General features: G+C 43.0%; 1 protein-coding gene across 1 annotated transcript in view; it reads left to right on the top strand.

Moving 5' to 3' along the window:
* LOC104862195 overlaps nt 1-27,378 on the top strand; it is a 149,939-nt gene that overhangs the window by 37,341 nt on the left and 85,220 nt on the right. Inside the window, exons 6-11 of the mRNA XM_010623960.1 lie at nt 1,000-1,065; nt 2,277-2,507; nt 3,597-3,679; nt 6,218-6,310; nt 20,651-20,696; nt 21,701-21,894. Coding sequence (XP_010622262.1) covers nt 1,000-1,065; nt 2,277-2,507; nt 3,597-3,679; nt 6,218-6,310; nt 20,651-20,696; nt 21,701-21,894 — 713 coding nt within the window. The remainder of the gene's footprint in view (nt 1-999; nt 1,066-2,276; nt 2,508-3,596; nt 3,680-6,217; nt 6,311-20,650; nt 20,697-21,700; nt 21,895-27,378) is intronic.

A 27,378-nucleotide genomic window follows, 5' to 3' on the forward strand; every position in this document is an offset into this window, starting at 1 on the left:
CTCCCGCGCAGGCCGGGAGCTCGCGCGCACGCCGCCGGGTGATCGCCTGTATTACGTTTATTGACTTATGCATGTTGAACCATCCTTGCATCTCTGAAATAAATCCGACTTGGTCAGGATGGATGATCTTCTTAATAATCCTCTGTATTCTCTTTGCTAGTATCTTATTAAGGCTTTTTGCATCTATATTCATTAAGGAGATTGGCCTGTAGTTCTCTTTTTTAGTTGTGTGTTTCCCTGGTTTGGGAATGAAAGTGATACTGCTTCCAGGAATGAATTTGGAAGTATTGCTTCCCTTTCAATTTCATTGAAAAGTTTAGAGAGTAGTGGCAGTAGTTCTTCTCCAAATGTCTTATAAAATTCAGCAGTGAGTCCATCAGGACCTAGGCTTTTCTTTGTTGGTACACTTTTAATTACATTTTAAGAATGTTTTAAATGGACAGATTTTTTTATGTGTTTTCCCAGTATCCCAGCTCTCTTAAACCAAAGCAGTTTATTATCCTGTAGTTTTAGAATGCTCGCTGCATAGTTACTGACTCATTCCCTTAGTCTCTCATTCATTCATTCAGTATCCACAGGGAGCGGCTTTGTCTTGACCCCTGTGGTATAAAGCCAATCAGGATGTGGTCTCCGTGCCAGGGAATGCAGAGATGTGATCAAAGCACACACATGTGCTTTGGGAATGTCTGACCAGATGAGGCAGTCAGGGAGGCCTCCAGCTGGGTCAGCTTTACACTGAACATTGCAGGACATAGATAATCACACTATGAAGGATAGAAAGGAAGGTGAGACTGAGACAACAGCATTTGCAGAAGTCCACAGATAAGAGCCAGTACAATGCCTTTTATACACATTGAGGGATAATGTGCAAGTCACACTGATAAAAGAACAGGATAGAAATCCATTACCATTTGTACTAAGCAATTTACCCTGTACATCCCTGAGAAGCCATAAAATTATTTCTTTTATTAATTATTATCCTTATTTTTTCCTCTTTAGAATATCGAACAGATAGAACAACTTTTCATGAAAATAGACTATGAAGCAGTGGGTAAAATTCAATGGGTAAGTTGAATTATATCTTGTGAATCCAATTTGCAGTTACTAAGAAATGTGCATAACATATTGAGTTTCATGTCTGGCCCTTTGGAGTACTCTTTGCCCCTTGGTACTTCTGTCAACCTGAAGCTGAACCAAGAGAACATGACTGTTCACAATTTTCAAATTTGTGTAATGGCAGGCTATAGTTGGAGTAGTTTAATTAGGGAGTTCAGTAACTAAGGCAAGTTCCGTGAAAGGAATTTGAAAACCAAAGATGGAGGGCCACATCCACCACTTTTCTGAAAAACCAGGAAAACAGTGTAGGTAATGATACATGGTGATAATGAAACAGTGAACACATATAAAATGTTTAGAACTAAGGCTGTCACACAATAAATTCTCAGCAAGTATTATCATCATCCCTGTTAATGTTATCCGGTTTTGGTTGTGTAATACCAAAGAGCTGAGATACCTGTTTTCTGGCCATCATATCTGTCAGTGTCCTTCCATTGTTCTGGGATAAATTAAGTTCAAAAATGACAAATTGAGAAATAGGTCACCTGTATTCAGACTTTTGGCCAATTCTCCAACCAAATAAAATGCCACTGCCCTCACTGCCATAGGATTTGAAAAGGAATATTCAGGATTCCAAGGCAAAGAAGAAGAAAGTGCTTCTTACATCACCGCTAAGATTCAAAACAAGGCATATGTCCTGCTATGTAGGAACTTCAGAATGAATTCAATGATATCACAAGTCTCTGGATGGCCATTGGTTGGTTGTTAGATCTTAGGCAGCCCATTTAACTTCTTTTGAAGCTTGAGTTTCCCAGTTTGTAAAATGGGTGAGCAATGGACCATAACCTCCTTAGGAATGATGAGAAATGAGATGAAGACCCATACTACGTGAAACATGGTGCACTCTAACAGTGATCATCATTGCCGCCATTGTTGTTGTTCTCATTGCCATCATCATCATCATCATCATCATCATCATCATCATCATCATCATCACCTTTAAAGGAAAAGGGAAAGCAAAAGTAAGATGGCAGCTGGGAAACAGACTGCAGGACCCGCTGAGCAGGCTTGCCACAGTTATTACCCACAATTCTGGCAACAAAGTTCATGTACTAACATTTGTTACATCCGAGAAAGGGGATCTGTTCTCTAATGAGAAAGGGAAATTTTGAAAACCAGAAAGACAGTGGATATTTAATGAATTGACCTTTATTCTCCAGGATGGCTTATGCACGTATCTGCAGCTGGAGTATTTGAAGCAAGCCAAGGCTTTGGCCCGACAGAAAGAGGTGTCCTTCCTGTCGCCTGCTGTGCTGCGGAGGCTGTCACGTGGGGGTCCCGTGCTACGCATTCTTTCCGTGCCTGATGACACCTTAATCATGATCAGAGAAGATGGAGCTATTTATTTCTGGTCCCTGCAGCTGAAGCTGAAAAGGAAAAAGTGGATTTTTGTATGTGATTTTCATTTGATAAGGATGCTGAGTGCTACAGTTTGATTTTATTTGCTATTTTAAACTACTCCTTAAGTGGCATGATTACATAAATTGTGCCCTTGAATATAATATATTCATATTGCATTTTGTTAGGCTATGGAATGCAAATAAAATACGAGCACTACATGTAGTACAAGATAATGCTTCATTTTTGCTTCTAACATCAGATGAAGTGATGAATTGCCTGTGATTCTGTTATGTAATTTATCATATGTCTTAATGAATGACAAATGGAACAGAATTTTTCTTTTTCTCCCTCACTCGTGGTTGTATCAGTTAGGCAGATATGTTAGGATTTCTCTTCGAAGAACCTAATGAATCACAGTCAGAAAGTCAGAAAGCAAAATGAATTTGGGTAGTACATTTAAGAGTTACAATGTCCAACCCACTTCAGGATATATATTTTCCCTTCCCTTCCCTTCCCTTCGCTCTTCATCCTCCCCCTTCTTCTCCCCCTCTTTCTCCCCTTTTCCCTCCTCTTCTCCTTCTTCCTCCTTCTCCTCTCCTTCTCCATCCTCCCTCCTCCTCCACTCCCTTTCAGCAGTACCGGGGATTTACCCAGAGACCACCCACCTACATGCTCAGTTCTTTTTATTTTTTAATTTTCAAATAGTATCTTGCTAAATGTCCCAGATTGGCCTAAAATTTGCAATCTGCCTACCCCAACTTCCAGAGTAGCTGGGATTATAGGGTGCACAACCATGCTTAGCTCTTTTATTATTTCATTCAGCAAGTAGTTGAGTTCCTTCATGATCCAAAGCCTGTGCTGGATACTGGGGATACAGAACCCAGGCTCTATTCTCAGGAAACACAGTCTACATGACAAGTTACCCCTAAACCTCTCAGGCTACAGAGTAAGCCCTAACTGTGAAAGGAAGAAAGTTGGCTCTTCCAGCCTATGGAACAAGCTCTTCCTCCTGGAAAGAGAAAATCAAAGAAAACTGTATAATGCTAATATGCGTGCTATGGCTAAGAATGGCTCGAATCTGAAACTGTCCTCTCATTTAAAGGATATGTGTTTGCTGGTTCCCCCCTTCAACTCTCTAGGGCAAGTCCATCAGCCAGAAGCCCCGGTGGGTGACAGATGTTGTCAGCATGCCACAGTACAACAAACTGATCATTGGGACTGGGTGAGTGCCTGAAGTTCATCAATGGGAAGTAAGCAGTCAGTGTTATGAGACCTGCTTTCATGCCTGAGTTTATTCAAACATTCATGTTTGTGGTATGATGATAAAGCCTTGGACTCTTCGAAACAGAACACTGGAGATCATTGGTTAGGCCAATTCACTACCCCAAGTTACTGCTTTGCTTGGCCTAAGGCAGTTAGGTGTTATTGCTTCAAACACAGATGGGAACCCTGCTTTGACAAGTACTTCAAGAGCAAAGGAATGGGCTAGATGAGAAAAACGGAAGTCTCAATTCTTTTTTTAGCACCGCTTATTTTAGCTTAAAAACATTATTTAAGTAGTAATATTTTATTATCTCGAATGCTCAAGACTGATTCAAAAACTAAGTAATAAATAATTTTTAAAAGTCGATCCAGAGTATAAAGATTGAACAGTACTCAGTGCCCACGTGCCTCAGAAGAGCAGGTCTCATACTGGGAAGGGAGATCCTAAAAATGTTGATATTTCCTGGGCCCTGCCTGATGGACCTCAGTGTAGGCCATGACACAGGAATAAGGCTTGGGGGGAAAGAAGTTTAAGAAAATTTCAAAGGTGAAGCAAAAAAAAAAAAAGATCAACACCGCAGAAATGTGAACTGTGGTCCAGGTACACTGAAGCTGAGGAAGTGTTTACCTCAGGGCTCTTGGGGGGTGGCCACAGAAAGGGGCAGGACAGCCCGTGCCCAAGGTTTGCCTCTTTTCACCTCTTCCCAGAAATCCCTTGCTTTCTAGGCCTTAACTGCTTTAACCAACAGATACTCAATCTATCTTCAAACCAAAAAGGGAAAAAAAAAAAAAAAAGATCAACACCGCAGAAATGTGAACTGTGGTCCAGGTACACTGAAGCTGAGGAAGTGTTTACCTCAGGGCTCTTGGGGGGTGGCCACAGAAAGGGGCAGGACAGCCCGTGCCCAAGGTTTGCCTCTTTTCACCTCTTCCCAGAAATCCCTTGCTTTCTAGGCCTTAACTGCTTTAACCAACAGATACTCAATCTATCTTCAAACCATCCAGATCATCTTATTAAATATAATTTATTTCATATTCAGTTTAATAATCTTTCTATATAAATACATTGTTTAATCAATATGCACTCAATATTTTAACATCACTAAAAAGCAACACATTTGGATTTATAAATTTGGCCCAATTTGATTTATTTTTATTATTTCAACTTTACATCAAGACATATTTGAACATCTTTATGGGATACATTATGATAATTTAATACTCATTTACAATATGTAGTGATCAAATCAGTTATCACTTACCTTGAGTAATCATTAAACTTTAATCATTTTTACATGTGGGAATTTTGTACTTCTCTAATCATTTTGAAATATATCATAGATTGCTTTAACCAATAGTTATGCTGCTGTTCTATAGGAAAGCAGCCCAGATTTCTCCTGTCTGCGTGTGTTTTGGCGCCTCTCACTAACACTGCCCCCGCCCCCCACCCCAGTCACAGCTCCAGGCTGTTCTATGAGAACTTTTTTGAGCCTCCATAAATTCGTGAGAACATGTATGTAGTTCCTGTTTCTGTGTGTTTGGATTTTTTCACTTAACGTAATGACTTTCCCAACTTGAATTTTGAAAATAGGCTAAGTAGCCCTACCATGTGTGTCAGATGCACAGAAGTTCCGAGACTGATACAACAGCTTGTGGAGTCTCTGAGCTGGCAGATGGGAAGACGAGGTGCAGCACACACTACTGAGAGGCAGGGAACAACTGAGCTGCACAACAGGTGGAAAAGAAGCTGGAAAAAAAAAAGACATTTAACATGAAGGAGAAAAGGCAGTGGTTGCGGTATTTAGAGAAACCTTGGTAAATTCAGTATGAGCAAATGGAAGCACTGTGTTGCTTTTTTCCCACCCAGGGAATTGTTCCTCTCTCAACTGGCTCAAGGTAGACCTCCTAAGGTGGGAAAGGAGGGGTCAGGGGTATAGGTCATGAAGGGAACAAATGACGAACCCTTTATTGTAGAGGAAGAGGCCGTCACTCCGCAGCTTGGTAGGTCTGGTCATCTCTACATTATCAGCATCAAACATTCGCTCACAGTTTTGAGAACTTGGCAAGTCCTGGGGCATGGGATGAATCACTTCCTTATACCTCATCTCAATGAATCTTCAGAACCCTTCTTCAAAATGGGAACTGTTTTGATTCCATTTTCAGATGAGGGAATTAATTGGTAAACTGGGAACTTAATCCCCCACTTCTGGGATCCAGAGCCCAGGGGCTTGAAACCTGTGCCCGTTCTCGTGGAGAGGGAACAGCTCCGGGGCCAGGATTAGCACCTGGGGCCGGGATTAGCACCAGGCTGAGGAGAAGCCCCAGATGTCAGGAGCTCAGAGAGAAGTCTGAAGCTCAGCTGGAGGATGTGTCCTGAAGGGCAGGCTTTTCACTGCTCAGGGGCTGCCGCTTTGTAGGATCTGTGAAATATAAAACAGCTCTACGGAGATGAAGTGGGAAATTAAGTTTACTCCCAGTGTGCTTGCTTTTTGGACAGAAGCCGTGAACTGCAGCTGTATGAGCTTTCTAACTTGGAGCCTTACTGTCAGATTGGCAGCCTGGAAGCTGTTCCTCTGAAACTGGACTACTGGTAAGAAGGGCAGCCCGGGGCAGCTCTCACCTGACATGGCGCCCTCCTCTTGGCAACTCTAAATGTTATGGCCCCAACAGCACATGTCATGACTGTGTCACATGGCACAGATCTGCCCAGCAACGAAGGACCCTCCTACATCTAAAAGGGAGAGGGAAGCCAGAGGTTAAAAGTATTTTTAAAGTTGTGAGATCATCAGTCTGTATCTTAAATGTGGCTGAATTAATTTTCCTGGAACAATTCTGATAGCATTATTTCTTAATGTTTGCCAACTCCCTGTCCAATTATAGCTTTTGGACTGTGTACTTAGTCCATTTTCTGTAATTTAATTCTGGCTCACAGTTCTTAGGACTATAAAGTCCGAAACCATAGTGCTCCTCTTTAGCTTCTGGTGAGAGTCTTGTGCTTCGTCAACTCATGAAAGGGAGGAGAAGGGAAGAGCTCATATGCAGAAGAGGTAAAACACCAGTAGTGAACTTGTTTTATAACACTTGGCTCTTGGGACAGCTGCACCAGTATCCTGGAAGAAAGGCTTTCATCTCCATGACCCAAACACCCCTTGCTAGTCCCCACCTCCCAGTGCTGCTGTGCTGGAGACTAAGTGCCAATATGAGTTGTGAGGGGGACAAACCATATTGAGACCAAAGCAAAGGACATCCGAGTCCTCTCCACCTTCCCAGACTCAACCTCACTGCATCTTCAAGCCACAGAAACATCAGCCTAAGGCAGAGATTCTTTAGCATGTCTCAGGCCCTATTCCTGGTGCTTCCTTCCTCTCCCCATCCTTCTCTTGATGTTTACTGAGCCCCAACTATGGGCCCACATTGCAGATTTGGGGATAAACATATGCATAGGCCCTGGCCCCCAAGAGATCTCACAGTCTTACAGAGTGGGTGGCTCTTGCTGGAATTCTGTCATTCTTTATGGCTCAAATGTTACTCCCTGAAGATTCCCCTGAATCTTCTTCTTACCCAGAAGCAAGCATCCCTCCCACCCCAGGAGTTTCCCTAGCATTTAGCTTTGTTTGTCCTATACACTGGCCACAGGTGTGCAAGCCCTGAGTAACTCAGGTAGCACCAACACCTCAGGCTTTGCTATCTATTCTCCGGTACCTACATACTGAGTGGAACATAGTAGGTGCTCAAGAATATTTGTGGAATTACTAAAAGAAATGCCCAGTTTCATTTTGCATTTACCCTTTTTCCATACTCCTTTATCTTCTCATTATAACATAGAAGTCTCTGTAGCCACCCTAAATTTTGAGTACAATATCTTCATTCATCCTTCTTCTAGCAATCATTTAGTATACTGAAAAATAGAAAAAAAAAGTCAATAGGTTAGAAGAAAGGGATTGAAAAGCAAAGTTTTCAGGTTCTCATAGATCAAAAGCATGGGAGAGATGCTGGTCCCGCTACTCCGCCCTCTGTACTCTTTTCCAGGCAGAGGGCTCCCCCTCTTGCTTGCACAGGAGCTGCCTGAAGGGGCCTGCCTTCCCCACCCATAGGCAGCTATTCCCCTCCACCTGAGCTCCAATCCTCCACCAGGGCCAGAGGGGTGTTCCAGTCCTTCTCAACGCTAATGGCGCCTACCCTCGCAGCCTGTGCAGCTGGCAAGTTGAGTCGGAGGGAAATTGCCTTTTGCTGAACCTGCCTTGCAGGTTTTTCCTGAAATCGAAGTATGTTATCAATGCTTTCAGGACAGCCCTGTGGAGAGAAGAAAGAAATCCTATCTGGGATAATTCAGTAGCACGGAATTCAGCTCCACTGTGCTGGGCAGGCTGCCCCTGCCTGCCTGTGTGCAACAGGTCAGACCCATCCCAGGGTAACCAAGCTCCTCCTGCAGCCCAGGGTACTGGAGAAGGCGGGGTGGAGGAGTAGACAATGGAGGCCTGGAGCCTGAGGGGTGGGTCTTATATTTCAGCCACCCTTTCATCCCTGGGGACCAGGGCAAGAGGCCTCTGGGGACCATGTCTTTATTCTCAACCTCAGGAGTTTCATCTGCAAAACGGAAAGAATAAGACTTGCCTCACTGGGCTGCAGCAAAGATGAAACTCCTGTTGTAGATAAAGCTCCTAAATATAGCACTCAGCTACAGGCACTCCCCACACAAAACTCCCTCTCTTTCTAGTCCACATACGCTGTAAGGGCAGGAACCTCCCTCACTTTACCTGTCCTCAGAGCTACTCGGAGTCCTCCTTGTCCAGTCTTTCTCTGACTTGTTTATCTCCTCAAAACCACGCAGTTCTTTACTGTCTTGGGGCCTTTGCCCACTGCCTGAAACACCTCATTAGCCCTTCTGGTCAGACCTCCAGGTAAATTCCTCTGATGGTCCTTTCTTAACCTCTTTAAGAAATCTACATCCTCACTGACCTCCTTCCTTCCCTGTATTCTAAGTAGCACAGCCTATGCAAACAGATGGTGGATTCTGTGACTATTGGCTGTCTTGTCCACTGGCCAGGAGGGCAGGAATGGCTTCTGCTTTATTCTGCAGTCTAAGTCTAACCAGTACATGGCACATAACAATTTAGGTTTTTGTTTTTAAGTAAATAGACAATAAAGGCTTAGATTCTGAGATCAAATCCTGTTTGGAGTTGTCTGAACTCTTTCTCCAGCTTGCTTGTCAGTAAAACTGGTGTAATACAAATAATATTACTGGGGTGTTGGGTGTATTAACTGAGATAATACTTGTCTGTTAGTTGAGTGGCACTCAGAAAAGAGATTTATGAAAGCTGATTTCCATTCTGATCATGATTACATGAGCTCTGAAAAGAAAAGCAGGCCAGAGAGCCCTCTGTACTAATTAGTTCTAGGGAGATTGTGGTCCTTGGAAGTCATGGGGACCCTGTGCTGCCTCCACTACTCCTGGAACAGAAAGCTGGGTCTTTATTCTTTACTATGGACTAGGGAGCCAGAGGCTGGACACACAGGACATTTAATTTGGGTAAAAGTACAGTTTGTTGAATATCTTAGTCCACTCAGGCACCCATAACAAAATACTACAGACTGAGCAGCTTCATTCAACATAGAAATTTTTTTTTCCCACAGTTCTAGAGGTTGGAAGCCCAAGATCAAGGTGGTTGTCAGTTCTGTTTCTGGTTTTCAGACAGTGTTGCTTTCTCCCTGTGTGCTCCCATGGCCTTTCCTTGGTTTGTGAGGGCAGAAAGAGAGTTATTCTCTGGAGCTTCTTTTGAGAACATTAATCCTGTCACATAAGGGTCTTACCCTCACAACCTCACCTAACCCAAGGCCCTGTCACCTAACCCAGACACTGTCACATTAACTGCTAAGGCTTCATCCTATGAATGGGGGGAGCATGAGCATTCAGTGCAAATGGTGAGTCTTTGCTGACTTGGGTCGTGCGCAAACCACATCACCTGTGTTGCTGAGGAAGTTTTCTGGGATGGAGCCAGTGGCATTGGCTGCACACCAGCCCAATCAGCCATTGGCAGCATCTGTTAGTGATGTCATTCTCTGCGAGTCCCTCCTCTGTGTCTTGGCATCCTCTCAAGAGACTTCCCAAGAGACTGGGAGGTGAGGTTCCAGATGATTCTCTGTGCCTCTGAAGCAGAGACCAGTTTTCTCCCTCCTGCCCCTCCCTCCCCTTTCTTTCTTTCTTTCTTTTCTTTTCTTTCTTTCTTTCTTTCTTTCTTTCTTTCTTTCTTTCTTTCTTTCTTGCTTTCTTGCTTTCTTGCTTTCTTTCTTCCTCCCTCTCCTCTTCTCTCTTTGTCTGTCTGTCTCTCTCTCTGTCTGTCTCTCTCTCTCTCTCTCTCTCTCTCTCCTGCTGGTGTTTAATTTCCACACATCTTCAACAACAACAACAAAACAGTTCAAAACAGCACTTTTTTTAAAATCTTTTTTTGGGGGGGGATCAAACTTGATCCTTGCACTTGTGAGGCAAGTGGCAGAACCACTGAGCTGAATCCCTGGCCCCCAAAACAGCACTTTATAACCCATTACAACCCCACAGCCTGGGCATGTGTGTGTGTGTCAGAAGGGACTGGGGGTTGTGTCCCTATGTCAGCCCCAAACCTCACTCAAGGCTATCTGGCTGTTTACTGATTTCCAGCTAAGCATCAGAGCATAAACTTTGCATTTTAGCTCCATTTCATCTCCCTACCTCTTCTCACACCAAGGCCCAATCAGTTAAAGCAGTAGCAGAACCAACGTGGTATTTATTTTAATATCCTGGTAAAGTTGAGTTTGGGTAAGCACAATGATAGCTAGTTACAGGGACAGAGCACTTTAGGGAACATTACTCATGGTGTCTGAGTGCATTTGTGGGAGCACATAGTAAACTAATTACCATATACAGTGCCCACTCTATCATTACCTCTAATATATGATTTCAAATATAATACAACTTCTGTTTTGTTGCTTTTGCATCACTGTAGACACACTTTGAGGTATTCCTTAGCCTGAACAATTTTACATACAAATATAAAACACAAAGATAAGACATCTTTTTTTTTTTCAATGCCTGGAATCAAACCCTGGGTCTCTAGCATGCTGGGCAAATGCTCCCCTACTGAGCTACCCCTCCAGTCCAGAAATGTATACGGTGAATGAGAATTATACCTGCCTAATAACGTCTTTGGATCATAGCGAATATTCAATGGCTCTTTTTTAGACAAAGCAACTAAATGCACTAACAAGGAATTTTTATCCCAGTCTGACCTATTGCTAATTTGTCTGCTAACCCAGCACAAGACACTACCTACTCTCTTTGAATATTAAAATAAACTAGCAACCACAAAAAATAATTTTTTTACTAGAAGACATGACATCAACCTACTCCAGAGGTTTTCTTAAACAACAACAAAAAAAAAAATCTTGAAAATGTAGAGCCTTTTGTTAAGACAATATATCAGTAAAACAACAGAGATTGGCTTCACTTCCTAAATTAGAGGCAGTCTTGTTCTGTTCTATACAAAAGGATATTTGTATCTTCAATCCTACTTCTTCATGAAATGAACTTTAAAATATAGATATACAAAACACTGCTTTCTTGTAATGTTTTCACGCTTGAGAGGAGGCAGGCAAGCTGACCCCCCTTTACAGGTGGGGACTGAGAGCCAGCTAGAGACTAGATGGGGAGGTGGGAGGGCTGAGAGCAAAGCCCTCCCAGGAGAGTCACTTTTGAGCTAGCAGACAAGGGTGGAGAATAGACCTGGGGACTGCGGAACATTCTAGAACATGAAAGTACTGAGCAGGGATTTGGGGAGGGAGACAATGAATAATTTGGAGAAGATGACAGAGTTTGGAATGAAATGATTTTTTGAAGGAGAGAGATAGGGAGGATCAGACAAGACAATCAGGGGTTTGCTAATGAAGGGTCATCTCTGCCCTGCTAGGTACTTTGCTCTGCATCATAAGCACCAATCAGATTTTTTTAAAAAATGTTTAAGGAGACTCACTTTCATGGAGAAATGAAGGATGGGTTATTCTGAACTCAGAGAAACCAATAAGGAAGGGATTATGGATATTCAAGGGCCTCAAGTTCTTTAGCTGTAAAATTAGTTTTTTTTTTTTTTTTTTTTAATGAACTAACAAATGAACACACATCCAAGCTTTTTAAGTAGTGACTGGCACATAGTATGTACTTTGTAAATGCTGGTGATTATGATGATGACTACTCAGAGAAATGCTAGAGGTAGCAAACAGAGGTTGATGGGGTAGTGAAGAAGTGATTGTAGAGCTTTGTAAGAGGCTCTGGGCTGGTCACTGGCTGAAAAGGTTGAGAGAGAAGGAAGAGAGGACATTTGAGTCCGGGTGTTCACAGAACCCTTGCCTAGTCAGGAGCCAAAGAATTGCATCTTTAAGATTTTTTTTATTTGCAATTCTTCCCTCATCCCCTCTCCAATACTATATCTATCACACTAACAGAAGGGCCAATAGAGAGGAGAGGACCTCAGTAGCTCCTGTGCTATACCCCTTGGCCTTCCTAAGGATCTTCTTGGCCTCTCTAGCAGTGCCTTTTTATCATAGTGCAGGCTTCAGTACCATGTGACAAGAGTATAGGGAGCTTTCTGTGCCCACTCAACATCCTGGAGGTCAGAGGTTGAGTAAGTGTACACTTAAGAAAATGAAGAAAAGCCTGAGATGAGCTGCTGGAGGAAAACACACAACCACACCTGGCACCTGTTTCAAATTCAAGTGTGCCCACTGTCCCTTGAGTTGAGTCAATAGTTTCACATTCTCTTCTGTCCTCAAATCCCCAGTAACCTCACCAAGAGAATGAACTTGAAGTGTAACATGTCCTGGGGCCACACATTTGAGATATCACAGCTTCTCACCCTAGTCCATTACTTTACAACAGCACTGTCTCCTCCTGGGACTAAGACAACAACCTCTGAAGGGCAAACTCTTTCCTCATTACATCCAACTCTGACACTGTTTCTCTTCCCTGATTTTAGCAATAGATCTGTCTCTCTACTCCTACTCCAGCTGCTTCTCCTCTGTGCATCTTAGGCTTCCTCCTTGTAAAAAATTCTCTAAGTAGTATGGCTCATTTTCATGGCTTTGGCCATGCTTCAAACTCATATCCTTTTCAATGCCCAGGAGCCCTTTCAAACCCAAAGGTCAAAACACAACTGCATCTCCCACCAAATTCTGCAGCTTACCTATGTTTCCTATGTGGATAAGCTAGGTTAGCCTTCATTTCATCATTTTTCTAGAGCAGCCTCCTTTCTTCCTCACTTTCCACTTCCAATCACTGACTAGATCTTATTCCTTTTGTCCCCTCATTTCTGTAACATGTGGGCCCTCATCATTTTTCACAATGCTAATTGTCGCCTCACCATTTCTAGTCTCTCTTTGCAACTGAGCCCATGAACTCTAGGCAGATTTGATTATGCCATGCTCAACAACCATCCCAGGGCATCAATGACTTTCTGTGAACCAATGCTTTTCATGTGGTCTGCATGCATTCCCAGCTTCTGTGAGTTGCAAAAGTGATCAGTATCTCTATTTTTCTTTGGTTGCTATCCAAGTGGACATTGAGACACTAGCTGACTCTCTCAAGATGTAGCAATCCCCATGATGTACCAGAAAAGCCTTCTCACATAAGTGACAGGATGCTGGGTACCCTTCGATGCCTTAGAAAAATTAATTTGGTTCAAATCAAGTACACACTAAAAAACAAAACAAAAAAAATATTGATGATCCATTTACTTTATTTCTGAAAGATTGAAGGCTAGAGAAGAAGCAACATTAATAACTAGAGATATTTCAGTGTGAGCTATAATCTGACTTGTCTTTTTCTTTCATATCTTAAAAAAAAAGAACCAATGTGCTCTTTGTAGACATTGCCATCAATCTCAATCTCCCCATCACCTTTTATAACTGGGAGTCAATGATTTCCTCCATTTTAAAGGGGGGAAACAAGACTTGTTCTATTTTTTTATCCTACTACATTTCATAGAGAAAAAAAGAAGAAAGGTTCTTTGAAAAATCAAAGGCTATTCCAATATAGAGACGGTGAGATCATTAGGATTTAAAATACCAAGATTTGTCAGAAATTTACTCACTTATCATAATGCTCTGCAATTTAAAAAGGTTCAGAGAAACAGAATCTGGAGCCAGTCCAAACATCACCAAGTATTTTTAGTTTCTCAGCCCCCTCCTTTGCCTCAGGGCTGTGTGCTGAGTTTGCCTCAGGACTGGGATCCTTTCCTAGGCGCTATATGGAAACTTCAGGTTATTGGATGTAATGAATGCTGTCATGAATTATTGACATTTCAAGCTAGTTAGGTAACACTCCCCTTTATTATCCTTCACTCCCAAATGAGTTGGTCTCCTTTACTTCCTTTACTGATATTAAAACACACAGATTATCTAGAGATGAAAAATTCCAGTAGTAAGAAGAAATATCAGTTTTACATTGGGCTTCCTAATATCCTAGAAAGAAATCAGACAGCCTTTTTGACAAGCTTGGTCCTTTTACATTGTTATTGCCTATGTGTGCTGCCCCGTGAAATGTTTCAGATGCCTGAATTCACAAAATCTGATTTCTTGCTAGAGCCATAGAGCAATATGAATAATTTCTGGGCTCTCTTACTCGAGATGGATGCTTTTCTGGGATTTTTTTCACACTTTGAAGCAGGATTGAAGGAGACTCCTTTTAGGGTGAGCAGAAAATCTTCACTTCAAACCATTCTTCCCACTTTTTTAAGAAATGGTTTTGTTGTGAGGAAAACATGTCAGTATCCGGTAGCTAACGATTCCTAAAAGACAAGCCAGGAATGCAACCGCCGTATGTTATGCCTTATTTTAATGTACTTAGAAAACTGGAGCAAATGTGAATCTCAGTCCATAGCTCCATATATGCAGTAAATAGAATTTATTTCATTTTCCAAAACTCAAGTTCATTCCTATCTTGAGCTCCCACAACCTGCTGTAGTATCAATCATTCCAGGGGTTTCCTCACTGATACTACAGCACTCTTCTCGGCCCCTTTGGTAAATGCAATCTTATCATGCTCATTGCCCCACAGAGGAAATGTTGTCATCTTTCCATCTCCATAACAAAATACTGAAGTGATCGATTTATACAGGGAAAGAGCTTACTTTTTCAGGTAAACCTGAAAGTTGTCGAGGCCCTGGACCGTGAACAAGCAGTTGGCGGTATTGTTTTGGGCCTGTGGTAAGGCAGAACATCACGAAGGAAGTGTGTGGCAGAGCAAAATGATTACATCATAAGCCAAGGTGCACAGAGAGAGACAGAGACAGGGGCCCCACAACCCCCTTGTCCCAGTGCTGAAGGACCCCCCGACTAGGCCACAGTTCTTGAAAGTTCTACCACCTCCGAACTCCTTACCTTGGGAACCATGCCACTAACACTGGAGCCTTTGAGCAACTTTTAAGACGCAAACTGTTGCTCAGGGTTTTCAGACCCTGCATGTCCTCAAGCCCAAGGCTGCACACAGCTTCTCATGGCATTGTTTGCCCTGAGCTGCTGTAGCCACTTCCCTGTGGGCACTCAATGCCCACCCCCATCAACTGTTTAGGGAGGCTGGACCTGGGTACCCACTGCTGGTGCTCTCAGTCCCTCACAGCTCCTCTCCTTTATCTAATCTTTATCCAGAAAACTTTCCCCCTTTATTCTTCTTCCACAGTGCTATCTTTGCCCCTCTGCCCTCACTCTCTCCACTCCAGGGCACTGGCCTCATTGCTGTTCTTTGAACACTCCATGCACACTGACGCCTCAGGGCTTTGTGCTCACCATTACTTCCTCCAGGAATGTGGAACCTGTGTGGTCACCCCATGTGCCCAGCTCCCAGAGGCCTTCGCCTACCACCCTCCATGACGAAACTCCACGTCTACCCACCCCAGACTGAAAACCCCTTATAGACATGCCCTGTGTTGTTTATCTCCGTAGTCTTTTCCTCATCTGACACATCACATATGGTATTTGGTTATTTATTTATGTGCCTCCTTCCATTAGAATATTAGTGCCATGATATTAAGGGACTAATCTGTTATACCCCAAAGGCCTAGAACAGCGCTGGGCACATAGATACATTCAATCAATATTTGTAGAAGGAAGGATAGATGGATTTGGAGCCATGCTCAAACTGTTCCAGACACTGTGTTAGACACCACATTTGTCCAACTGGAAGCAAAGCTCTAAGTGTATGAAGCAGCATCCCTGAGTTTGGCTGCGTGGCCATAGGGCTCAAAAACCAAGAATGCCATGACGATGTATGTTGAAGTGTTAAGTGCAGTGGGAATACTGGGCCTGAGAAAGAGCCCTATTGGTCTCAAGAACTGGCTGTGACGATGGCTGAGGCTGGTCATAGCAAGGAGCATGGAGGCCAAGCGGTCAAAAGTGAATGGCGGCTTCCCTGAGGAATCTGAGCGCAACAGAATACGTGATGATTTGTGCTGATGTCATCTAGGAGAAATTCACAGTGATGAAGAACTGTCACACAGGTTGATCAGGACACACTGTAAACAGAGAACTTCATACAGAGTGATTTGTAAGCAAGTCCCCTCCTGGAACATATGCAGGCACTGCCTCCAAAGCTGGGGATGAGACAGTGGAAGAAACAGATGAACACTGGACTCTCAGGAAGCTCACGTCGGAGTGGAAAGATACAGGAACATGATGAAAAATTTTTAAAGTAGCGTGTAAGAGAGTGAGGATTAAGGGGAACACGTAGCACAGGAAGGACCAGACAGCAGGCAGGTATTGGGGGTGGGGGTGGAGCTCACATGGGGCACTGCAGTGGGAACTGGAGCAAAGCGTGGCCATGGCCCACACAGCTTCCATGCAAGTCCGGACACCATGTGGTGGGGCAAACCTTGCACATGTAAGCAGTGTACATGGTGGTCTAGAGGTGTGCACTTTGTCAGCAACAAAGATCCAGGTATGGCCTGACACTGTCTTCAGCACTTGGATACATTAGTAAAGAAAAAGGGCAAGAGCACCTGCCACCCTGGTTTCTCTCTCCTGGACAATAACCTTTTTCATAAAACACGATCATGTAGAATGTTAAAAAGTAACAGATGCTAGCGACAAAGAAGAACCAGGTAAGGGCATCCAAAATGCAGGATGGCCAGCGTGTGTGCATTAGGAGGAGTCAGAACTAATAGCACAGAGATGGATCAAAAATGTCTCCCAAGAAGGTCATGTGTTCATAGGTGAGGCTCTAGGAAAGCGATTAGATCATAAGGTGCTGGCATAAATGGATTAATCCATTAATGTGCTGTTAAAGGTTAGGGTCAGGCTGGAAGAAGTAGGTTACTGGGGGCATAAGCTGGAAGGATATATTCTGGACCTGAGCACCTGTTCCTCACCCTCTCTGTCCAGGTACATCAGTGTCAAGAAAAGTCAAAAGATGAGGATCAAGCTTTTCCTTTGGCTTTAACAGCATGGTGGTGACTGCTGAGTAGTAAGGCAAGTTCTATGGAGGTGAGAGAAAAAGCTCCAAGAGAACACCATCAGAACACAATAAGAAGAGAGAAATGAGGGTAGTGGTATGAAGCCCTCTATCCAGTCGCTTCACTATAGAAGGAAGGGTAAAGTGAGGTGATGGTTGGAGAGGAAAGAAAATCAAGACAAATTATTTTCTTTTCCCCAGTGGGAGAAACAGCATGCTTGTGGGCTGATGGGAATAGTCCAGTAAAACTTGCAAATTTGAGTATGCAAAAGGGAAAAAGGAGAGATTCTAAGCCTTAGTTGGGCAGAAGGAGTGGGCTCCGTGCACAAGAAGCTGGTTTCAGGGAAGAGCATGGGTGTTTCATGAGGAGGGGCCCCAGTGGAGGCTAAAAAGTGGTCCAGGGACATCTGTGTGTGTGCACAGGTGATAAGGTCTGGTTAGGTCTTATTTGAAAATTTTTCTCAATGACTAGGAAGCTCTCATATGAGAATGAGGGTCAAGGATGAAGTGTTAGGGATCCACAGAGAAAAGAAGAAATAGTCTTGGAAAGATAAGGGACAGCTGCCAGGAGGTACAAAGAACTTATTCATGGTTTGTGTTTATGAATTTGAAGTCAGACCACTTGGCACAGTTGTGGGGTTTGTCACATGGAGGCAGGTGGGCAGTAGGTGAAAAGTTAAGTCAAGCCTAACCTGAGGTGGTGTTTTACCATGCAAGAATGAAAATGAGAGAGAACAGGGAGTTGAGGGCAGATAAAAGAAGTGGTTATAATTGGCCATGGATTTTAAACAGGCTAAAAGGAAAATAAGGCACAGAAGCATCAGAGACAGTGCATATGTATCAGAACCCAGAGATTGCATACCCCACTGTTAGATCTGAAAATGGAGTGAATAAACTGGAAAGACTGGAGGAACAGCATCTGAAACTGAGATTCAGTGTGGGATGGAGATTATTCCAGTTATTATAAATGACAAAATGAAGGACATGCATGACCTTGGCAGTGCATGGCTGACACTTGGTGAATCCAAGAGCATTGGGAGGCATGAAGTTAAGGGAAAGAGAAAGCAGTAGACTAGATGGAGTATTTACAATTGATACTAAAATAACCAAGAATTATGGAAAAGATAGTATCAAAGAGAATGACAGCATGCAAGAAGCCAAATTCTCCATTTAAAATCTTCTGTAAAAATATGACATACAAGATATGAAGATATTTTTGGCTCATAATAGGCCTTTTTTTCCCTTTTGCTTGTCAGAGGGCTTCAAACTTTATTCTTCTTAAGGAACATGTGTGCTTATTTGTTTTTCTAGCTTATGAATGTCTTACATGGATCGAGTCTTTGTTAGGAAAAGTGCTGTCTGATCTGCAGAGGAATACTGCTTCATGATGCAACTTCCTGGCCACCAGGAATTCAACTCTTTGCCATCTTTCTCACTGCTGTCTCTGAAGAAAATAGTGACTGGCAACTTATTAAATACACCCAGAAGTAGCATTAACAACCTTTCTGAAGGCATAAAGGAGATCCCAACTAAATAGAAATCATCTGTGTCTGGATAGGAAAATTCAGTGTTATGTGGATGTCCCAAAATTAAATGCCATATTCAATGTCTAATCAGAATCTCAATGAGATTGTTTTAGAGCGTAAAAAGTCAATTCTAATGTTCATTTGAAAGAGCGAATATGTGATAATGGCCAAGAAAATATTGAAAGAAAAAAAATGAGGGAGGACTTGAATTCTAGATGTCACACTGTGCTGTTAAAGTAGAGGAAACAAATGCAGTGAAATACTGGTACAGAGAGGAATGTGAAGTTTGTGCAGTGGCAGTCCTCTGTCTACACAGAAAAGTGTATCTGAGGACACGGATGTTTCAAATGCTGGGGAATGGTCTAACAAATAATTGTTGGATATTTATTTAGGGAAAACTTAAGTCCGTACATCATACAATGTATACAACAAATTCTAGGTAGAGCAAAGACCTAAATAATTTTAAAATAGATACTAGAAGAAAATAGAGGAGAACACCTTAATAACAATAGGGGTAGAAAAAATCCTTTGCCAAGACACAGGTTTAAAGCTAGAAGTGAACAGATTTTACTACTTGAGGAACTATCTGAAAAAAAATTGAACAACATCACCATATGTACAAGATCAAGGTGTAAGGACTTCCAGGACAGGCAAAATGTGTTTATTTATAATCCTGAAAGACATTATCTAAAAGAAGATTTTGACGTGTACAGCAATGCATAGAGAATGAATTAAAAGATCACATATACATATTTATGGAGACAAAATATACATATATAGGAAAATAAAAATCATTGAGCAAAATATAATCTATAATACCTTTAAACAGTTTTTAGACACAAACAGCATCTTTCTCTTTGAACTTCCTAGATTCTAGAAAAGAGGGAAAAAATATCTATTATAGGCTTGGTAATATCTGTTAGATAACTATAATTAAGGTGCTTAAGAGATACAGATTCAAATACTGAGCCATGAAAAAAATGTCTCTGGTAGAGTCTTCCTGTTTTTGAAAATAAAAGAGCAATAAACATGTCTGATGTCAACTGACAAACTAGTCATCGAATTTAATGTAGCTGCACAGTGTCCAACAGCTCTGTGGTTGTCATGTTGATAATTCCCAGATCCTGGCGGGGCTCCACCTCTGGCACCCTCACAGTCCCTTCACTGGTTTTTGATGAGAAATCTAACCAAAACAAGCATTTTGTGATTTTCCCACACAGTACTGAGGGGTTTAAGAGGTCACTGGGAAAAGTCACACTGCTCAATACCTTCCCACTCTCCCTCCTCCTCCTCATTGTCCCTTCTGCCTGCCACCTCTGCCCTGCTGCCAGTCCTACCATGCTCAAGTCTCCACTCCATCAGGGAAATTACTCCTCCAGCTCTGGATATGGCACAAGCCAGTGACACCCAAACCGTTGGAACCAAAGTAGGGGATTGCAGTAACCCCCACCCCCAGCCCGCCAAAGACCTGGCCTAAGAGGAAGATACTTACTGTCAGCCTCATACTCTGGATTTGGGAAGCTGCTCTCCCTCCAACCCCTCATCTTCCCACTTCAGGGAAGTCCCCTTCCCTTCTCCAGGCTGGTAAGATAGTATTTCCTCCCTGCCAGGCTGGCAGAGTATTTCACAGAAAGCGCATGGTCCGGACATCTCCTCATAGTCCCTCTTAGCTTCTGCACTGGTTTTAACATAAACTCCTTCTTTTAATCATGAATTTTCACAGTGGAAGTAGAGTATTAAAGGAAGAGAACTGGAAATCACTTCTGGTGTAGGCAAAGTCCCCAGGTGTCTATTTCTACAATTATTCTATAAATAGGGTGTGGCATAAAGGACACTTTTTAGAGCCTCCTTCCATCCTCAGATTGTTGCTTTTGATGTCTTGTCTGAAGAAAGTGTTTTGTGTTTATTTTTTTGTTTGTTTATTTGTTTGTTTCAGCTCTGTGGATCCTGACAAGTGCCTGCTCGTCTATGGTGATGACCAGGTAGGCATGTGGTGTCACGGACCAAAAGGTCATCTGCTGTCCTTTCCAGGAGAGTAGCAAATGCATGTGCGTGGTGTGTCGGGGGGTTCAGGACAGGAGCATCTGTGTCTCCAAGCTGAGATGAACAAGACGGAAAACAGACAAGGAAATGCAGTGTGATAACAAAAACTCTCACAGGAAATGTGTGTGCAAAGCTCGCTTGAGTGCCTGGTGCTCTTAGCCCTGTCTCTTCATCTCACCACACTTCCACAAGGTGGATCATCACTACCATTTGTGAGTATGGGGAAACTGAGACACAAAACAATTATACAAGCTGCCCAAGGAGGTGGCAGAGCTGGGATATGAATTCGAGCAAGTTGAGCTGAATGTGTGCAGTCACTCCTTGGCTTTATTGATTTGCAAATCAACAAGGGAAACGGTCCAGGTAAATAAATGTGTGGAGAAATGAGCCCAGGAGTGGAAGAATCACCCTGAAAGCATCATAGTCTGAGTGCAGGGAAAAATGGCAGCACGAACTTGCTCTGACTTGCAGCAAAGGTTCATATTCACCAGGCCAGAGTGGGAGGAATCTTTTCTCTGTATTTTGCTTTATAGTTAGAAATAAGGCTTCATGTAAAGGTACAAGATTCCCAATAATGAATGTAACTGTACTGTATACCTAAAATGTGCCAATAAACTCAATGAGAAAAAAAAAAGAAATAAGGCTTAAATTCCCTGGGAGAGTAGATAGAGTGATGTAAACACAATAGAAACACAGGGGTTCAATAGCTTAAGGCTCTTCTGGAGAGCAGATCTGGACAGGGCAGGGACTGGAGGACACCATATTCTTCAAGGAGGAAAGAAAGAGGCTAAGAAAGGGGCACGAAAATCTTGATCTCTACCTGGTCCTGCTTTCTCATTTCATTCAGGTGTTGCCTCTTCTCTTTCCCTAAAGCTGTTTAGAGCACATGTTTTTAAGCCTGAGAAGCCCAGGAGAGAGAGCTAATACCCCTCCCTTACTTCAGGCCGCAGCCCACGTGGGGAGTGAGGGAAAGGTCCACGCACTGCCAGCTCTAGGGGACGCCATGCACACAGCATGTGACCTCAATGACGACCTGGATGTGGGCCACTCAGCCTCCAGGCTGGAATCCCGGCAGAGAAGGCTGGAGAAGAAACGAGGTGGCAGAGGGTCCACCGTACCCCGTGGTTACCAGCTCCCGTAAATGGGGCTGCCTAGCGCTGTCTCGTCCTGGCTGCGGTCCAGGCTAGTTAGTTCCCTCCTGCAGACGCCAGCCAGGAGAGCAAGGCAGGGCCCGCGACATTGCCTGTTCATTAGAATGCAGGTTCACTGGTAAGAATGCAAATGATTCATTTCACTTTCTCCTCCTGACAGACCGTGCTGGTAGCAATAACGGGCTGCTCCCTACACCTGTCACCGCTGCTGTTCTGCTCACTTTGTGTAAAGGGCTTGCCACACTTCAGGTGTATATATAGCAACCGTCGTTAAAGCACGCGCTGTGGAGATCTGATCATCTACTGCCCCCTAGTGGGCTCCAAGTGAATGAGACAGTATACGTACTGTTGCCCTCAGGATCTGGGCGAATCAGGGTTGCGTTTTATTTCAGGAATAGTTTGCAGCTTCTGCTGCTTTCATCTTTCTCGCTAGTATCTGTGGTTCCTAATTAACAGCCCTGAAATGGAACAAAATGTCAATCAAGAGTGACTCTGTGGAGCTACATGTAAATGTTAAAAAGTCACGACATTTTCAAACAGTATTTAAGGCCTCATTTGATACTCATTTTAAAAATCATATATACATATATATGGATAGGGAAAGGCTTGAAGTGAATATAACATTAAAGAGCTCAGGTTTCCATTTAGCACAACCTCAGGTTGTGTGTGAGAGAGGAGTAGATTGTTTATGTGGCAGAAGCAACAGCTCTGCCTGCCGTCACCTAATCTGTCACTTAATTGTTCTTTGGCAGCTTTCAGGGTTTGCATAATTTGCAAGACTTGATCGTCATGTGTTTTGGTCAGCTTTCCATCCCTGTGACAAGATACCTGAGAAAACCAATTTAAAAGAGAAAAAATGTATTTTGGCTTATGGTTTGAGTTAATGGTTGGCAGGCTCCAAGGGCCTGAGGTGAGGCCTAATATCATGGTGGAGAGACATGGTGGAGGAGAGCTGCTCACCTTATGACAGCCAGAAAGCAGAGCAAGAGGGAAAGGGCTACAGAAGAAAGGGTAGGGAAAAAAATATAATCTCCAAGGGCACACTTCAGTAACCCACTCCCTTCTGTCCATTGTCTCCCAGTAATGCCCTCAAATTATGATATCACCAATGGATTAATCCACAGATGAAGTTAGAGTCCTTGTCACCCAATCACTTTTTGAAATCCCTACCTACGAACACATAACATTGGTGGGGATGTTTTAGAACGATTGCATCGTGTATCTCTAGAATCAGGGACTCAGTCCTACTCAGCACAAGGGAAGACACACTTGTGAGCTGCTAACAAAGACTGGGGAACCTTGTTCATTACCCTACTACCAAGGTTTCTTTGATGAGAAATAATCTCCACAACATCTATAGATTGTTGCACCAAGACCAGGATCATACATTTAAAGATCTTTCAATAATATTAATCAATGTTACATTTAGTACTTTAAGAAAGCTTTTTCTTAAGAAGGCATAGCATTTTTACATTCTCTGAGCCATTTCTCCATTGCCAGGACTTGAACAAATCCTAGAGTTTGATGAATTTTCTCCTCTTATAGCATACCTATAGATTAGAATAATTTTCTTTACATGGCCTAGACTCTTGCCACCAAGATTTCCATGACAAAGTCTGAGCCAGATCAGATTTTCACCAGTACACGTAGAATGGTGCTAGTCATGGTATGTACCACCTTTGAGAGAGTTGAACAGTTTCTTAAATTATATTCTGTGCCTAGTGGTTCGGATGAGGAATCCAGACTCAGAATAGCCACAGAAGGAGTGAGGCAGGTGAGGGGCTAATATCACAAAGACACTCTCTTCGGGACAGCCCTTTTCAGGTAATTCATTTATTTTAGGCTGACTGGGGCAACTTCACTCTGATGATAGGAAACTTCCAGGACAGGAAAGTATTGGTGAGAATGCTTTGGTGTATTGACACAGAGCAGACCTCAAATTTTTCCAATCTCTGTAGACAGAAATTGCCATAAGTAAAGTACTTCAGAATTCTTCCTAAACAAACTAGTTTTCCTCAGAACCTTACAGGAAGTGCTGCTGCTGATTCATTGGATCAAATTTTTCCTCCTGAGTCAGAAGTGAATGGAAAGTGCTGCTCAGTGTGGAGGTCGGTGGGCCTTTACCTGCCCAGTGGGGTTCAGCATGGGGTAGAATGGAGCTGCTCCCTGAGCAGAGATTTCAAGGGCTGCTGAAGACCAGAAGTAAATCTTCACCCCAAAAACCTTTTTATTGCAATAATGAAAGTAAAATAGGCTGGGAGTACCATTCAGTAGAGTAAAACCAGTCAACCGGGTTACCTTTTCCGTATGTCCCATTAGAGCCCAATGAAGTTGTCTGGTAGCCCATTTTGTTAGATTTGGGCCAAATGCCCTCCACTGGCCCCATTGTACCTGATCTAGTTTCAGTCAGTATTTGTATTTTCTGGACCATGAGACCCCAGAATGGAGTGGTCATCTGGTCTACCCCTAGCATCTATAGCCAGTATCCTCAGGATATCATGGCTTGTGAAGACCTTAGGCCAAGACTGAATTAAGTCTAAGGAGTAGAGAGAAGACAATGCAGAAAGGGAGTCAGTTGTGCCTGAAAGCTAAGAATATTTAATCTAAAGAATTTTATAAATAACCTAGGAAAATCAATACAAAACACCTCTAAAATTATTTCATAGTGCACATTACAAACATCAAAGGATGCATCAGTTTTCCTGCTCTCTAACCTTATACTGCTGCTTCATCTACTGAATCACCTGGCTGCCCTATGCACCTGGTGGGTATGTGAAGTGATACTGCAGGCAGATGCAAACAGAGGCAGAGATACTGTTCCAAGCTGGCTCAGTCATTCAGCTGAGAAGCTGGATTTCCTGGAGGCTTCCCACACTCCATGCCACTACACCCACTCCAGCTGAGCTCTGGCCAAGCTGCCTTGTTGGCACTTCTAAGCATGTTTTATGGAAGGGTTTCAAAGCTGCTGCTGCTGCTGCTGCTGCTGCTGCTGCTGCTGCTGCTGCTGCTGCTGCTATTGCTGCTGCAGTGGCTCTAACCTGGCCTTTCATGTCTTAGTCTAGACAGATGCATGATTGAATAAAGGATTCATCCAAGCCCTGTGTCACATTGGCCATCTGGAAAGTAGCCAACCACTCATTTAGCAAATTGCTCTGTTTAAATGCAGCCGCTGTGTCTCAGCATTTATGCAACCAAGACAGATCTCATGATTCCTCTTCCTTCATTTATCTAAGCTGCTCCTCTCAATCTGCAGAGGAACTTAAAAAGGCTGTTAATGCACGACAAGGCACTTGACCCGCATGATTTCCAAGCCAAGGGGGAACATCCATCTTGTGCTGGGTTGTCCTTTCCTCAAAAGCAAGGGCACATTGCCTGTGCTCCCTGTCTTAATGAAGGCTGCTTTTATTAACAATTGCATTAAGCTCCACAGTGCTCAGCCATCCAACACTGTAAATATTACCCTTTAGGACTGTACCCAGGGGCCTGGCTCAGGAGGCTGGCCTGGTAGCAAGTGCTCACCGTGCAGTCAGGAAAGCAGTCTGATCTCTGTGGAGGGAATGGTGTTGTTTGACAGGCTGATGCCCCTCTCCAATTGGAAAGATGGATTACAATCCTTAGTAGATAATGTCAACAAAACCCCTGAGATGATTTGAATTAGAGTTGGAGGCAAAATGGCTTCAGAATAGCAATGAGCTTCTCAGGTGTTTTACCTGAGTTTTCTTTTCTCCAAAGGAAGAAATGGACGGAGGAAATCACCAGAGGCTAATCAATTATTAGGAGGATATCACTGGTCACTTTGACCTGGTGTTGATTGTCATCTGTTATTTACCAGGGCAAATAATCCTGGTCATCATTGCTTTCATAAATTTTCTGGCTCATTTGTGGTCATGGTATTATTAAGTCTGGAAGCCAAGGCCAAATTCAATGAGTTCATCAAATAAATATATGCTCAGATTTTAGTTAGGCCCACTGAAAAAGAATAGCAAAATAAATAATCTTTGCAATCACACCATTTTTGGGGGATAAAAAATAATAGTATTTTCTAAGTAGGAAGGCATGTGGGCTTGGAGTCAAATCCCAATGCCATTTTGGGAAACTTTACCCTCTGAAGCTCAGTTTCTTCATCTCAAAATCAGATGGACAGTTATCTCTTGCAGTTAGTTTTAGGAACAATTGAATCTGTCCTTAAATATAATAAGAACAACAAATCCTAATGATATAGGATGCATGACCTTGACTTTTAATATTGGAAGCATTCAGAGGAAATAAGGAACATTGTGGCAATAAAGAACAGTGAGGCAATCTTTATGAATCAGCTCCATACTGAAGGAAATGTCAACCCTGGGTGGGGAAAAGGTATCAGATGAATGGAATAATGTGAGCAAGATGTAGAGTTGATGAGTGGGAACGGAGGCTGGGTGAACCAGAGGAAAGAGCTCCAATGTAGGGCATAGGAATGAAAATATTGAATTAATAAGGGAACCCACTGATGAGACATTGAAAGTCAAGGTCAAGGGTCCAGTGGTGGCAAACCTAAGCCACACATGCCACATCTGGCTGTTTGTTATTACTGAAAGCTCTAAAGGGTTCACCATGCATCACTGTGATAGATCTGATCTGATTGGCAACAGGTGACAGTTCTTATTTCTTTAGAGGAAAGTGGCAGGTAACTGTGAGTTGGAAATATTTATATGGTTTCAGGGAACAGGGTAGTAGTAATTCATTAGAGAAATGCAAAGCTGAAGATCGGGTCCAGGGCCAGGTCCTATTCCAGGCCTGAGAGTGAGAGGCTCTGTGGAGGTGGCTGCAGGATGGATAGGATCGAATGAAGCTGGTGATTCCTTCCACAGTAGATAGACCTACTGTCTATATCAATGCCAAGTAGACAGGCAAAGGAAAAGGAAAGAAAAACCAGTCTTATAGAGGCAATTTAGCCTTGCCAGACACTAAGCTGGATGCTTTCTTAACCATACTTGTTGAGCCAGCTCCAAGCAGAAGATCCTGGGACACCAAGGAAGTGGCATGCCCTGGGAGCAAATGGAGCCATGAAGCTTCCTGGCTGGTTGAGCTACGGCTGTAGGTGTGATATTATAAGTGTTGAGAGTGAGGAGACAATAGATAGTCAAGGTCCTCTAAGTGCAAGAGTCCTGTCAGAAGATTCAAGGCCCAGTTTGGAGGTTGGGGGAAAGATATGGATGTAGACATCTCTGACTTTGGAGAAAGCCGAGCAGTAAAAATCCAAGAGCCTTGAGTGACTGGAATGTTGGGAGAAAAGAGCAGAGGGCTGAAAATCCAACTGTAGGGATACAAAGAAGGAGCTACTAATGGAGAGGAACAACAGAGGCCAAGAGGTGTCCAGAAGGAAAGAAGTGATTATGAGCTGAAAATCCAGAGTGCTCACGGGAGATGAGAGACTAAGAAAATTGTACTCAGTTTACTAGAAATGGAACTGTGGTGGCAACAGAAAAAT

This window comes from Fukomys damarensis, unplaced genomic scaffold (assembly GCF_012274545.1).
Source record: "Fukomys damarensis isolate Sample0158 unplaced genomic scaffold, DMR_v1.0_HiC HiC_scaffold_38, whole genome shotgun sequence".
Taxonomy (NCBI): domain Eukaryota; kingdom Metazoa; phylum Chordata; class Mammalia; order Rodentia; family Bathyergidae; genus Fukomys; species Fukomys damarensis.